Source organism: Bos indicus x Bos taurus, chromosome 6 (genome assembly GCF_003369695.1).
Source record: "Bos indicus x Bos taurus breed Angus x Brahman F1 hybrid chromosome 6, Bos_hybrid_MaternalHap_v2.0, whole genome shotgun sequence".
NCBI lineage: Eukaryota > Metazoa > Chordata > Mammalia > Artiodactyla > Bovidae > Bos > Bos indicus x Bos taurus.
Window position 1 is genome coordinate 70,320,528 of NC_040081.1, and position 13,437 is coordinate 70,333,964.

The 13,437-nt window shown below is 38.3% G+C and overlaps 1 protein-coding gene across 2 annotated transcripts in view; it reads left to right on the plus strand.

The window, feature by feature from the left end:
- Positions 1–13,437, plus strand: part of KIT (KIT proto-oncogene receptor tyrosine kinase) — an 87,342-nt gene that overhangs the window by 41,116 nt on the left and 32,789 nt on the right. For both annotated transcript variants that reach the window (XM_027544520.1, XM_027544521.1), the window contains exons 3-6: positions 739–1,020; positions 2,094–2,230; positions 6,413–6,584; positions 11,128–11,317. In XM_027544520.1, the coding sequence (XP_027400321.1) occupies positions 739–1,020; positions 2,094–2,230; positions 6,413–6,584; positions 11,128–11,317 (781 nt within the window). The remainder of the gene's footprint in view (positions 1–738; positions 1,021–2,093; positions 2,231–6,412; positions 6,585–11,127; positions 11,318–13,437) is intronic.

Here is a 13,437-nt window from a genome sequence, read left to right on the forward strand (position 1 = left end):
TTTAAAAATAAAATTTAAAATAAAAATTAAAAATTTATAATATTTATATTTATAAATATTATAGTAAAATATTCCCAGAGTTTTAAGAGCTCAGATTGTGGTATCAGTCAGACCCGAGTTTGAGTTCTTTCTAGCCATTTCTGGGCCACATCACTTAAGGAGAGTTGCTAGTTTTGAGACTTCGGTTTATCTATAAAATGGTGATAATGATAGTGCCCATCACATGATAGGTGTTTTTCTTTTTTTTTAGATCATTGCAATTTATTTATTTATTTATTTTCTATTCTTTTTTACTTTACAATATTGTATTGGTTTTGCCATACATCAGCATGCATCCATGATGGGTGTTTTGAGGATTAAATGAGAAAGGTGAATGTGTAATGGGCCAATCTTAGTGCCTGACATATGGTTTAAGTGCCACCTTTTCCTTATTAGTATAGTTCAGATAAATTCTACTTTCATTTGCAAAGAATAAAGTCGGCAGCCATTTGGGCTACTGGGGATTTTTGCTGTGAGAGAGCATTTTATTTTTCTTTAATTTTTTGGCCAAGCCACACAGCATGCAGAACCTTAATTCCCTAACCTGGGATCAAACCTGTGCCCCCTGCAGTGGAAGCATTTGACCACAGGGTTACAAGGGAAGTCCCCGAAAGGCAACGTCTTAGATCTTTATAAAATGTTTTCATTGTCATTTTATATATGTGCCGTTTGAAATACTGATTGTCGGTTATGCCATAGACCCCGAGAAGCTTTTCCTGATTGACCTTCCCTTGTACGGGAAAGAAGAAAACGACACGCTGGTTCGCTGTCCCCTGACAGACCCCGAGGTGACCAATTACTCTCTTACGGGGTGTGAGGGGAAACCTCTCCCCAAGGATTTGACATTTGTGGCCGACCCCAAGGCAGGTATCACAATCAGAAATGTGAAGCGCGAGTACCATCGGCTCTGTCTGCACTGCTCAGCGAATCAGAGGGGCAAGTCCATGCTGTCGAAGAAATTCACTCTGAAAGTGCGGGCAGGTACCGGCCCTTGTTTGCTTTCTGCTGGGTGTCGGAGCATCCATTGATTTAAGACTTCTCGCTGGTCCATCTTAGTATGTTGGTCACTCAGGCAGCTGCTCTGATCGGTTCTCCCAGCCTCAAAATAATGCCAGCTGCTTGTAAATTCTTTATTTCACAGTCCTCATACTACATGACTGGCCCATGACTGGCCCAAGACCCGCCTCCAGCTGGGTGGGTCTACCAGGGATGAGCAATTAGATGGTCCTGGGGACAGTCATTAAACCTACTGATATCAGGACATCCCAAAGTTTCATAAATGCACAGTGTTCTTTTCAAGGAAAACTTATTGGGAAGCCTTACACTGTTTGAAAAGATTAGCATACAGATTATTCACTCCTTGATTTACTATTGATCTGTGAATTGACTTCCTCCTTAAATATTTAATTTTAATGCCTTCTTAGGCTGTTCACAATCTGAGAAGTACCAGCTAACAATGGACCTTGTTATGAATTCGACATGAGGTAGAATATTTTGGTAGCTGGTGGATACCTAGAATTTTGTATTTCAGAGAATATCTAACTCAATACCAGTGGGCATTTAGCTATTGAGTAGTTATCGTTAAGGCTTTTGAAAAGGATTCTCTTTGGAGTTAAGGAAAGTTTGATTGTTTAAAACCTGTTATTAAGAAATAATCAAGATATTAATTTTACAGTACATGGGAAAGTTGCCTGTTTGGTTAAAAGGATGTAATTAGTTGTTGGTCACATCCTTATGAAACCATCACGTGAAGTAAAGATAAAGGCAGCTTCACTATGCTAGGGTTTCTACCTAGCTTTGTTCAGGATTATTATCATCTCAAAGTAGACATTTTCTCTTTTTCACTCTATATTAATTAATTTACTTGGGGGACGCATAGTTTAATTCCTGATGTCTTCAGGTACACAAGTAATACAGATTGGTTAGTGCCCTACTTTATATTTTGCTTAAAAGACCACAGAGTGAGCTGGGCATGGCTTAGGAAAAATGGTAAGTTAAGAAGTTAAGTTACAGTGCAACCAGTTGTTTGAGGGCCACTTTTCATTTTATTCTAGCCATCAAAGCTGTGCCAGTTGTGTCTGTGTCCAAAACCAGCTATCTTCTCAGGGAAGGAGAGGAATTTGCAGTGACATGCTTGATTAAAGACGTGTCTAGTTCCGTGGACTCTATGTGGATAAAGGAAAACAGCCAGGTGAGTGGATTGTCTGCTCCGTTTTCCTCAATGTATCATGCTGTGTGGGAGGTTTGAAGGCTTTTCTTTAAAGTGTTATTTTTTAAGAAATGTATTTTATTGACGTCTAGTTGATTTACCATGTTGTGTTAATTTCTGCTATACGGCAAAGTGATTCAGTAGTACATATATATGCATTCTTTTTCAAATTCTGAGAGAGTCTATTAATCATCCTGAGGATGGCTCAGCTGGTGTGTCTGTCAGAGGTGGAACTGTCTGGAGTGCGTTGAGATGCGTATTTCCCCATTGCATAGCACCATATGCAGACGTGTACATTCATTATGAGTAACAAACAAATGTCATTGTGTAAATTTATTTTGAGAAAATCGAAAACTTCAGACTTGTTATTACTCTATACTGTTTCTCTGAATGACTTTAGCGGGGAAAATATTTTTAAAAATTAACAGTTCAGTGAATAGCTACCTTAATTTTTATAAAGCTATTATGGAAACTATTCAGGCCAGATTATTTAAAATACTGTGAAAAGTTGCCATTTTCCCCTTCCATATTAAGAAACGTGATCTTAGATATTAACCAGGAAGCCCTTCCCTTCCCCATGAAAAGGCCTGTCCATTTGAGAAATGGATATCTTTGTATATGGGTCTGATTTCCTCCTTTGAGACTGCTTACCTGAGATCAGATTGCTAATGGTTTTCTATTTGTTTCAGTTGCTATTAATAAAATGGTTATCTTCAATATGAAGCATTTGGACATGTTTAGGTTATCATTCATTTGACAAATGCATATTGAATGTCTACTGTATGTCAGATACTGTGTTAGGCATATCTTAATAAATTTTGACTAGTTATATTTGAAGGGTTTTTTTCCCTTTGAATTCACTCACATTAATAGCAAGGACTTTGAAATGTCCAGTTTCCCTAGAGTTTTGCTTTTAAGATTCCCATTGACTGAGTTTTCAATAATTTCTGTTTGCATAATCTTGGCCATCTTGCTAATTTGCTATCATAGTAGTTTTTCTTCAGTACACACATATATATTACATTGGAAGGAAGAAAATACTGTCTTTTCCTCCTCCTCCTCATCTTCTTCCTCCTCATGCTCTGAATTGGCAATTTTATGCCTGTTTAGAGAATCCTATGCTAAATAAGTAACCATGGCGATTACCATAATGCAAAGCATTATGATGGTGTTCCTGCAGACCTGTGATGGATGATACCTTGCTAAGTGAAGTCTGCCATGGACTAGGAGAATGGAACCAATGTCTCCGAGAAAGAAGTCCTAATTTTCATATCATATAACCTAATAAAAACAATAGCTTGCATACGGATTTTTGACTAACCCTACAGAACACAATCCCATATTAATTGCCTTTCTATGATCCTTGATTTCAGATGAGAGAACAGTTTAGACTGTGGATAGCTGAGCCTCTGTATAACTTGAAAATTAGCCTTTCTGAGATGAGAAATAAATTGCCCCAGGCAGTTTTGTTCTGAACCATTTTTTCCCAGGAGCCCTGCTTGCCATTCCCAATTAATCCACTGGCGCTGGTAGATAAGGCTGCAGTGTTGGGAGCTCTTTGGGGAAATCCCAGTGCGTACCTCCAAGGGTTAAGGAAAACCAAATCACGTGCAAACACTGTGTAACGTGTGACTTGCAGATGGGGCTCATGGCTGAATGCCAGAGTTCATCCATGAATCTTTTACTGATTTTCCTTTGGCTTAATTTGGAATACTTAGTGCTATTATAGCACTATCAAATTATTTTAAAAATCTGTAGAATTTGATTTGAATCATTTAGAATAAGTTTAACTCACAATGAAATTTAGGGTGAATTGAGTGTTGGAGAGTTTTTTCAATTGTTTGTTTTAAAATGTAAGAGGATCTTGGAGTTTATTCAACACTGTAAATCTTGGTTAGCTTTTCTAAGGCTTATAAACTCTCATATTTTTACTGCTTTTAATCATGATCTCTGATAGTATCCTAAATTATGGCCTCCGGGTTTGGATGTTGATATTGTATCAATTATCGACAAACTATTCCTTCCAACACCAGTGTATTCATTGTCCTGTTTAGCTCCCTAACAATGGACTCCTGGGCTCTTGCAGGAACTAGAGGGAAGATTCGGTAAATGTGGAATATAGTATGTGATCTGTCCATTGTCTCTCTGCCTTTACAGAGGAGAAGTCTGTAACATGATGGACTAGGAGAGGCCAGAGAAAAATGTCATTTCCCCTTCGTCTCTTCTTAACAATTGCTGTTAGGCAGCAAAAATGTTAGATTTCTGCCAATTATTAGAAGAATCTCTTAGAAGGGAGTATCTTCAAGTCGACACAGTGCTCCAGACTAGACAGGCCTTTAAAGACTTTTATTCATTTTTGGAAATAAAATCTGAGACCATAGTGGCATCCTTGACTTGGCCAAGATCTCACAGTTAGTTAACCAAACAGGTTTCTCTTCTTTTTATTTCAAAACATTTAGCTTTGGCAGTCAGCTTTTATGTGTGCTTATTTTAGTGTAAAAAAAATTTCTAAAAATATAATAACATGAGAAAAAAGAGAAATAGCTATAATTCTGCCACTGTACATTAGCAGCACTGTGCAATAAAAATAGAATGTGAGCCTCCTATGTAATTTAAAATTTTCTAGTAGGCACATGACACTAAAACAAAGTAAAATCAGTTTTAATGTATTTAGTCCAATGTATCCAAAATATTTCATCATGTAATTAAAATTATTAATGGGTTATTTTATACTACTTTCTTTCATATTAAGTCTTTAAAGTCTGGGACATATTTTATATTTACAACACCCTTCAGTTTGCATTTCAAGCGCTTGCAGTCTCGTGTGGTTAGTCCTTATAAATGCTATATTGCCCACATTTTTTTCCATGTTTCTTTTCTCTCTGTCCCCATGCATATGTATGAACACATGGTTACTGTCTTAAGGTATACTCATTTTACATTTTTTACATAAAATAAGCATTTTTAATTTTCGTGTATTCATAGTCTTTTTGATACCTGGTACACATTAGGTCATCTCCAGTTTTTCACTTCAGCAAATATCTTGAAGCTTTTGTTTCCTGTTGAGTTGCTTCTTTGAGATAAATTTGCTGGAGTTGATCAGGGCTCAGAACATGCTTCCTAGTTGCTTTCCAGAAGGATTGTTCTGCTTTAGAGTACTGTCAAAATGGTCTAATGCTAATAGGTCCACCATAGCCTGTACAGGGAGTCACCTTGATCTTGTTCCATGTCAAGATCCGCTGTTGTTTTGGGTTTTTTTAGTTGTTTCCCCTCTCCCTCCTACCCCTCCCCATTGTAATAGGAATGTGTTCATGTAAAAAAAAAAAAAATTGGAAGATACAGAAAACTCTATGCTATTCCATTTCATTTTTTCAGAGATGGTTGTAGTTTATATTATGGCTTTTTCCCCATGAGGTTTCCATACAAGAACTCTCTCCATGTCTTATGTGCAGACAGATATTAACAGTAGGATGGTGATATCACAAGGGTAAATGCACAACCTTTTTTCTTCAGCTCATGTGTAAATAATTTGGGGTTTGGTCTTACACGTCTTGTGTACTTCTGAATGCTCTTTAATAGTTGCCAACATTCTGCTGGATAAGAACAATAGGATGAATTTTCAAGTTAATCTTAGACATTGTAAATTTATTTTTATTAATGAAAATAATATAAATGTTAATAAAATAGAACATGATTGTTAGTAGTGATGTGTTTTCTTTCAATCACTGGGCTATAGAATAGAAAATACATAAATATGTATATAAAACAGGAAATATTGATAGGATGCAGGTATGCTGACTTGTAAAATATCAGTATCCTGTAGTATTTCTTATATACTAGCTTTTAAAATTTGGCACTGTTTAAAAAAAAATGTTGAGCACTGCAGAGAATTTGGAATTATGTATGCTGTGATTATTAAGAAATGAATTTTCATGTTTTTTCCCAATCATTAATAATGACTATCTTTCAATATAATCCTGTAATATGAAGTGTTCCAATGACAGACTTGTCATGATGTTTTATTATTCTTACTTAAGTAGTGTATAATGAATGCTAATATGGAGAAGTTAATTGCTGCTATTTTTAATTTATCTAGGAAAGATCCTGAATATAAATTGTATGGTAATCTTTGATTTCTTTCTTCCCCTCCCCTTCTGAGAGCAGCAGACTAAAGCACAGACGAAGAAGAATAGCTGGCATCAGGGTGACTTCAGTTATCTCCGTCAGGAAAGGTTGACTATCAGCTCAGCAAGAGTGAATGATTCCGGTGTGTTCATGTGTTACGCCAATAACACTTTTGGATCAGCAAATGTCACAACAACCTTAGAAGTAGTAGGTAAATACCTCTGGGAATGGGTAAATTACTTGGCATAGTGAATGAAGAAATTACCTGATAGTTTCCTTTTTACATTAATGGAATGTTAACAGATTCTTTAGGGATTTTAGTATCACTGAATGAATGAATACGTGGAAAAAAAATGATCTTCCAACCAGAGCACAAAAGCAAATTCTACCCATTTAATAGAGGCAAGTGGAAAAGCTGTAACTGTGAAGGTGTTTGAACATGTCATTCTCTGCTTAACCCCCCTACCCCAACAAATGTAGATTGAGCTTTCCCCAGAATTTTACTCCTTGCTGAATGACTTGAGTTTGGAAATGGATGGAGACTTTTTTCTTTGGAGAAAGACGTATGCTTAGACCTTAATGTATTTCTCTGGATCTTTTGGTGAGGTCCTTTGGCCTTTTGGTTTATTGTTTTACAGTTCTTGGGCTGTAGTCACTTGGCAGCAGAAAGGGCTGAACTGACTTTTCCTTCTCAGTATGCCCCTCACCTTACCCTGTCCTCTGACCCTACAGGCTATAACATAAACCTTCAGGAAGGCAGCTCACTGGGCATGGCTTCTTGTTTCTACAGAGCATAAACAAACATGTTAACCTGTACCCTAACCTATATCATAACTGGTATACACAACTGGTTTAGTTTTCCCTGATCTAGCAATCTTACTAAATACTTATTTCCCAAGCATCTACTTAATGAGAGTAAACTGGCAAAGTACATGATGTTTTTGAGTTACTGGAAAGTGTAGTAATTTTAAAATTATTTCTTTTACACTCTTTGGGCTCTCAGTATTGTTTGCATTTAATCTACTTTCTTGGGGTTTTTTTTTTTTTTTTGGATGCCACCGTATTCTCATTGCTTGATTTTGATTAAGTACTTGTAGGGTGGTGAAATTCTTCCTCATAATTTTATCAATAATAAAATTATATATTTGTTTTCATTTCTCTCTTTCCCCCCATATTTCTTCAATAATTTATGTAGCAGTGTTAGAGGTTTGCAATTTATCCCACAATTATCTCATATGAGTTAGTTGTTTCTGCTCATGTTGTAATGGAAAGTGTCTCACCAAAATGAACGTGAAAAAGACGCTTTATTTGCAATTACAGAGCTAGCCCAGAGAAAGGGTACTATTCTGTCCCTAAACATGATTGTGAACCATTTATTAATTTGAATAAAAGGCTATGCTTTTAAAATATTAAACTCCATAAGTGCTAATTTGCTAAGTTGATTAGGGAGCATGCTGATATATCAGCTTCAGCTCCAGAAAGCAATTAGTAAGGATGTTTTGAGCATATTGTTGTATGTAATCAGATTTTTAAAATCCATTCATCAATTTCCAAGAATATAACTGTATAACTGGAAAGACTTGGGTCCATGTAATCTGAATCTGTACTGTTTCGGGAGAGGGTTGGGATGGGACAAGAGCAGGAAGAGACAGAGAAAAGTGATCTTTAGGGGCTGGGAGTAGAATTTGGACACAGAGTGGAGTGGTGCGCAGCACAAGACTTTAGGATGACCCCTACCTAGTTTTGAGTTGGGGCTCTACCACTTAAATTTCAAATGCACCCCACTTTAACTCTGCCTCTATTTTCTCTTATGAGACACACAACCTCTAACTCCCAAGGCTGTAGAAGGGAGAAAAGCAACAGATTTTATAGATGTGCCTGATATAGTGTTTGTACTGATTAACTGTTAATGTCTCATCAGTTTCTTAAACCATCCTTTATAACAAGCCAGATAGGATTTTTTGATTCTAATAATTCTTACACTTCATGAATTTGAAACTCTGTTCTATTATAGGACATAAAACTATATTGACCAGACTATACTGTAGAAAACTCCGGAGGCACTAGTGTTTTATTCATGATGATTGTGACAGAAATCAGTGCAAATAATATTGCCTGTAATATTTCTATATTTTGCATTGTGTTTTATCTTTGAATTTATGACCTTGAGTACCTGAAAATTTAATGTAGCTTTCAGATAAAACTTATTTACTCAAAACTAACTTAAGTTAGCTTAAAGAATGACAGAGGGGCATCATTTATGATTCAGGTATTAGAACAAGCTGTTGGTTTCCAACTTGATTTCATTTGGATGTTTTTTAAAATTTCACCTGAAAAATGTTTTTCCATTGATACAAAGGACAGTTGGGTTCCATTTTTTTTTTATTCTGAATCTGTAGGAAACTATATAGTAAATATTCTAATGGCAACCTCATGTGGGGTACCAATTGCATGTTAGATACTCTCTGGAGGATATCTACTCAGTAAGTGGTGGTGGTTTAGTCTGTAAGTTGTGTCCAACTTCTGCAACCTCATGGACTGTAGCCCACCAAGTTCCTTTATCCATGGGGTTTTCCAGGCAAGAATACTGGAATGGGTTACCATTTCCTTCTCTAGGAAATCTTCCCCACCCAGGGATTAAACCTGTGTCTCCTGCATTGCAGGTGGATTCTTTACCGACAGAGACACTAGGGAAGCCTGGGGTGTAAATATATTTAAATAGTACCAGAGATAGTGGATGACAGTCTTAAATGTTATAATTCCATCTTCAATTTTGAAAAAGAAATAAAACAATAAGATTAAAACTCCTTCATAATTCCACTAACTTGCTATAACCATTTTTAGGGTTTGGTATATGGTTTATGGACTTCGCTTGTGGCTCAGACAGTAAAGTGTCTGTTTACAATGCGGGAGACCCGGGTTCGATCTCTGGGTTGGGAAGATCCCCTGGAGAAGAAATGGCAATCCACTCTAGTACTATTGCCTGGAAAATCATCTCTTTGCAGTCCAAGGGACTGTGAAGAGTCTTCTCCAACTGCAACAGGATTTTAATTATACATGTAATCTTAGGTTTTCTTTCTCACTTAAAGTATGTGGAGACTCTAGGGTATGCTACAGTAAGAAGCCAGCCTTGGCCTCTCACTGTGTACATTACGTTTAGTCTCTGCCTTTGGGTAGCCAGCTATATGGCTTTCCAGGACTTGGTTTCTTTTCTCATCTATAAATCAGGGGTTACAAGGTTCACTTTCAGTATTGCTGTAAGATTAAATATTTGTCATAATTATTAAATAGAATATGCTAAAGAACTTAATGCAGTTCTTGGCACATAGTAAACATTTCATAAAAGGTTATAAATATAATATTGGCAATTATTTTATTATGGTCTTTTTCAAGCTCTTCATTGTATTATTATATAACCATTTCTAAGGGCTGCTTTATTTACTTAACCAGTTCTCCCTTTTCTCATTTTTAAGATTATTATGACTAGGGTAAATAGCACTTCTATTTTGCATGTAGCTATCTACCTCACTAAGAAGAGTTCTCTGGATTAAACTGAAAAATAGATAATTTTTTATCTATAAATGCTTTCTAAAGGAGTTCTGCCAAATTAAAGTGTAATTCAGCATGCTATTTTAATTACACTTGCAAAGTTATTAAGTTTATTTCAAATTAGCTTTGCTAGTTTTCCATAGAATGGATATACATTATTTTTAACAGCTCTATTGAAGTTTTGCTGTCTTTAATATGTGAAAAGGGATCCCCTATTTAAATTACTAGTTTATTTTTCCTTATATATTTTCATGTCTTCTTTTTCCTTAATTTTTCTATACGTAGACATTTGAAAACATTTATGTATTCAGATTTGTCTTTTATAAGTTTTATTTTTTTGATTGCTTCTAAAAAGCCTAGAAAACTGCCCCCACCCCCACCCCCAGCTTGGTCAAAGTTTAATAGAAGTCAGTTTTGTTGTTTAGTTAAAAATATGGCTTAATTGTTAAAATGCAATATTTTTATTGAATATTGGGGCTATCTTCCCCTCCTTGATTTATGACATCTTCTTATCACATATACAATTATATTGGGTCTAGGAATAGGCTACTTAGTCCAAATAATTTTTAGCATAATATGCATCAGGACTAGTAGGTCTAAAAGACTTATCCCATGGTGATAGATCTTTAACAGAGTTGCTTAAGAGATAAAAATAAAAGAATAAACATTTCCAATGTGTGTCCTTTCTCATTTATGACTGTGATTCTCCAAGAGCAAAACAAAATGTAAAATGGCTAGTTAAAATTCCTACTTGGCATGCTAAGTGTGTGCTAGGTCACTTCAGTCTTGTCCAACTCTTTGTGATCCCATGGACTGTATGTACCCTGCCAGGCTCCTCTCTCCATTGGATTCTCCAGGCAAGAATATTGGAGTGGGTTGCCATTTCTTTCTCCAGGGGATCTTCCCAACTCAGGGATCGAACCCAGGTCTCCCGCATTGCTGGCAGATTCTTTACCATCTGAGCCACCAGGGAAGCCCAAGAATACTGGGGTGGGTAGCCTATCCCTTCCCTAGGGGATCTCTCCAACCCAGGAATCGAACCAGGGTCTCCTGCATTGCAGGCGGATTCTTTACCAGCTTACTTGGCACTACCAGTTAATACTGGAAATCAGTCAGTTACCTTTATAATCCAAAAATGAAGTTGTGTTATTTGTTAAGATTTTTGCAGGTAACAGTTTCTTTCCGTTTCATTCTGCTGTGGTTAGATAAAGGATTCATTAATATCTTCCCTATGATGAACACAACAGTATTTGTAAATGATGGAGAGAATGTGGATCTGGTTGTTGAATATGAGGCATATCCCAAACCTGTACACCGACAATGGATATATATGAACAGAACCTCCACTGATAAGTGGGACGATTATCCTAAGTCTGAAAATGAAAGTAATATCAGGTAAGAAAAGGGCCTTTTACTGGCAATTATGCAGTTCTACCTTTCCCCTGCACTTGTTGTTTGGTCACTAACTCATGTCCCACTTTTTGTTTTTGACCCCATGGGCTTGAGCCCCACCAGGTTCCTCTGGCCATGGGATTTCCCCGGCAAGAATAATGGAGTGGGTTGCCATTCCCTTCTCCAGAGGGTCTTCCTGACCCAGGGATTGAAATCCCATCTCCTGCAGTCTAGGTGGATTCTTAACTGCTACCTCATCCTATTTATGTAACCATCAATGTATGAGAAGACAGCTGATACAGAAGGAAGTTTGGGGCTGCTCCCTGAGTCTTCATCATTTCATTTTGCTGTGTGTTTAGAACACACAGAAAAGTCCATGCCTCAGTTGTCTCATTTGTAAATTAGAGGAGAGTCCTGTCCTGGAGTTCTGAAGATAGTTCAGAGCAGTGACTAGCATATACTAGGGCCACAGTAAATAATTCTTTTCAGAGAAAGAGGCATGTTAGTGCCTTTAGTTACATTTTTAAAGCTAGAAGGAAACTAAGAATCGTTAAGCATCTTTGGGCCAAGCAATGAACCCAAGTTTCTTTTACATCAGACTTCTCATTCGATTCTCAGATAAGTTGTATGTGCTTGTTTCTGGCCATACGCTGTTCTCATTCCCTTATGTACATTAACTCAATAAATTTAGTCCTCACAAATGCTATGAGGAGGCATGCTTACTTCCCTCCTTTCTATAGAAGAGGAATTTGAGACTTCATTGAGTTAAGTAATCTCATCAAGAGCCAATGGCTTATAAGAGGTTGGTGCCTAGTTACAATTGGTGGTTTTTTTCCCCCTAGTTGGGAGCTCTTGGCTGTTGTAAAAATATGGGTGAGAGTGGATACTGTCCTGGACCAAAGTCTAAGGGTTGGAGGGAGGAGGATGGATTGGGTGCTGTCCAGGCTTCCTCCTTAAAGGACTCGGTGACTGAAGGGGCAGGGAAGAGGGAGGAGTCTGGCTGGGGCAGCCAGATTGGATGATAAGAGGTGATACCATTCCAGGGGGAGGGAGAGTGACCTGAGTTTGGGGTTTGTTGAATTTGAACTTGCCTGTGGGATCTTGAGTGGAGATACTCAGGTAGGATGTTTTGTAGGTCAGGTTCCCTGGATGCAGCTCCTGAGAGTGGGATTCACAGGCAAGGGCTTCATTAAGAAGAGAAAGACCTGGCAGAAAGTTGGGGAAGTAGGGTAGGGAGGGCGAAAGGAGGTAAACAGGATGCCGGTGAGCCGGTGATGGGGGTGAGCACCCCCGTCCTAGGGGTGCTTTGGACTGGGGGCCATGAACAATGGCCTGGAGAGGAAAGAGGCGTAGGACAGGGAGGTCTGGACTAGAGGTCAGGATTTGAAAGTTGTAAGCAACAGTAAGTAGTTCAGAGGAGCGTGAATGCCCAGGGAATGTATGCAGTGTGACAGGAGACTGAACAAGCCACCCCAGTGCAGAGTTGATTGTGGCCCTTGGGGGTCTAGGGCCACCCAGAGTGCTCTGTCCACACTGGAGCCCATGTCAGTAACTCCCTGATGGTGGTGCTGAACATAGCCACCTGTGATAACCTTGGTGTAAAACAGAAGCCCCGGTAGCACATGCTCCTGGGGACACTTGGAAGAAGCGGCAGGGGTAGGAGGAGAACCAGGAGATGCTGGTGTTGTCAGAATGAAGGTGAGGGCCATGGTATTGACCTTGCTGCATGGCCCTGAAGTGTCTGCTTTGAGACACCTTGATGGAGATGCCTGCCAGCCTGGGGTTTTGCCAGGCAGGTGCTGTTAAAGTAGGGCAAGTGAGTTCAGGACACTGGTGAGAAGGGAGGCTGAACAGAGGACCAGGGCGGGGAAGGATGCTGGCCATAAGGACAGCGCAGGATGAGGGTGAGGTTGCCTTATGGCGAGAAAGCCTCTCCCCACTCTGTTCTCATGTACCAGGCATTTGTCTCAATGAAATGTATGTGTGTATTGGCATTTGTTAACGTGGATTTTGTTAACACTGAATTACATGGGACGTAGTTTTCCAAAACAGGCATGGATTTCCAGATGGAAACTGAAAAAGCCACACGTTTCGAGGTAGGTGATCCACAGGTGACTGATGGG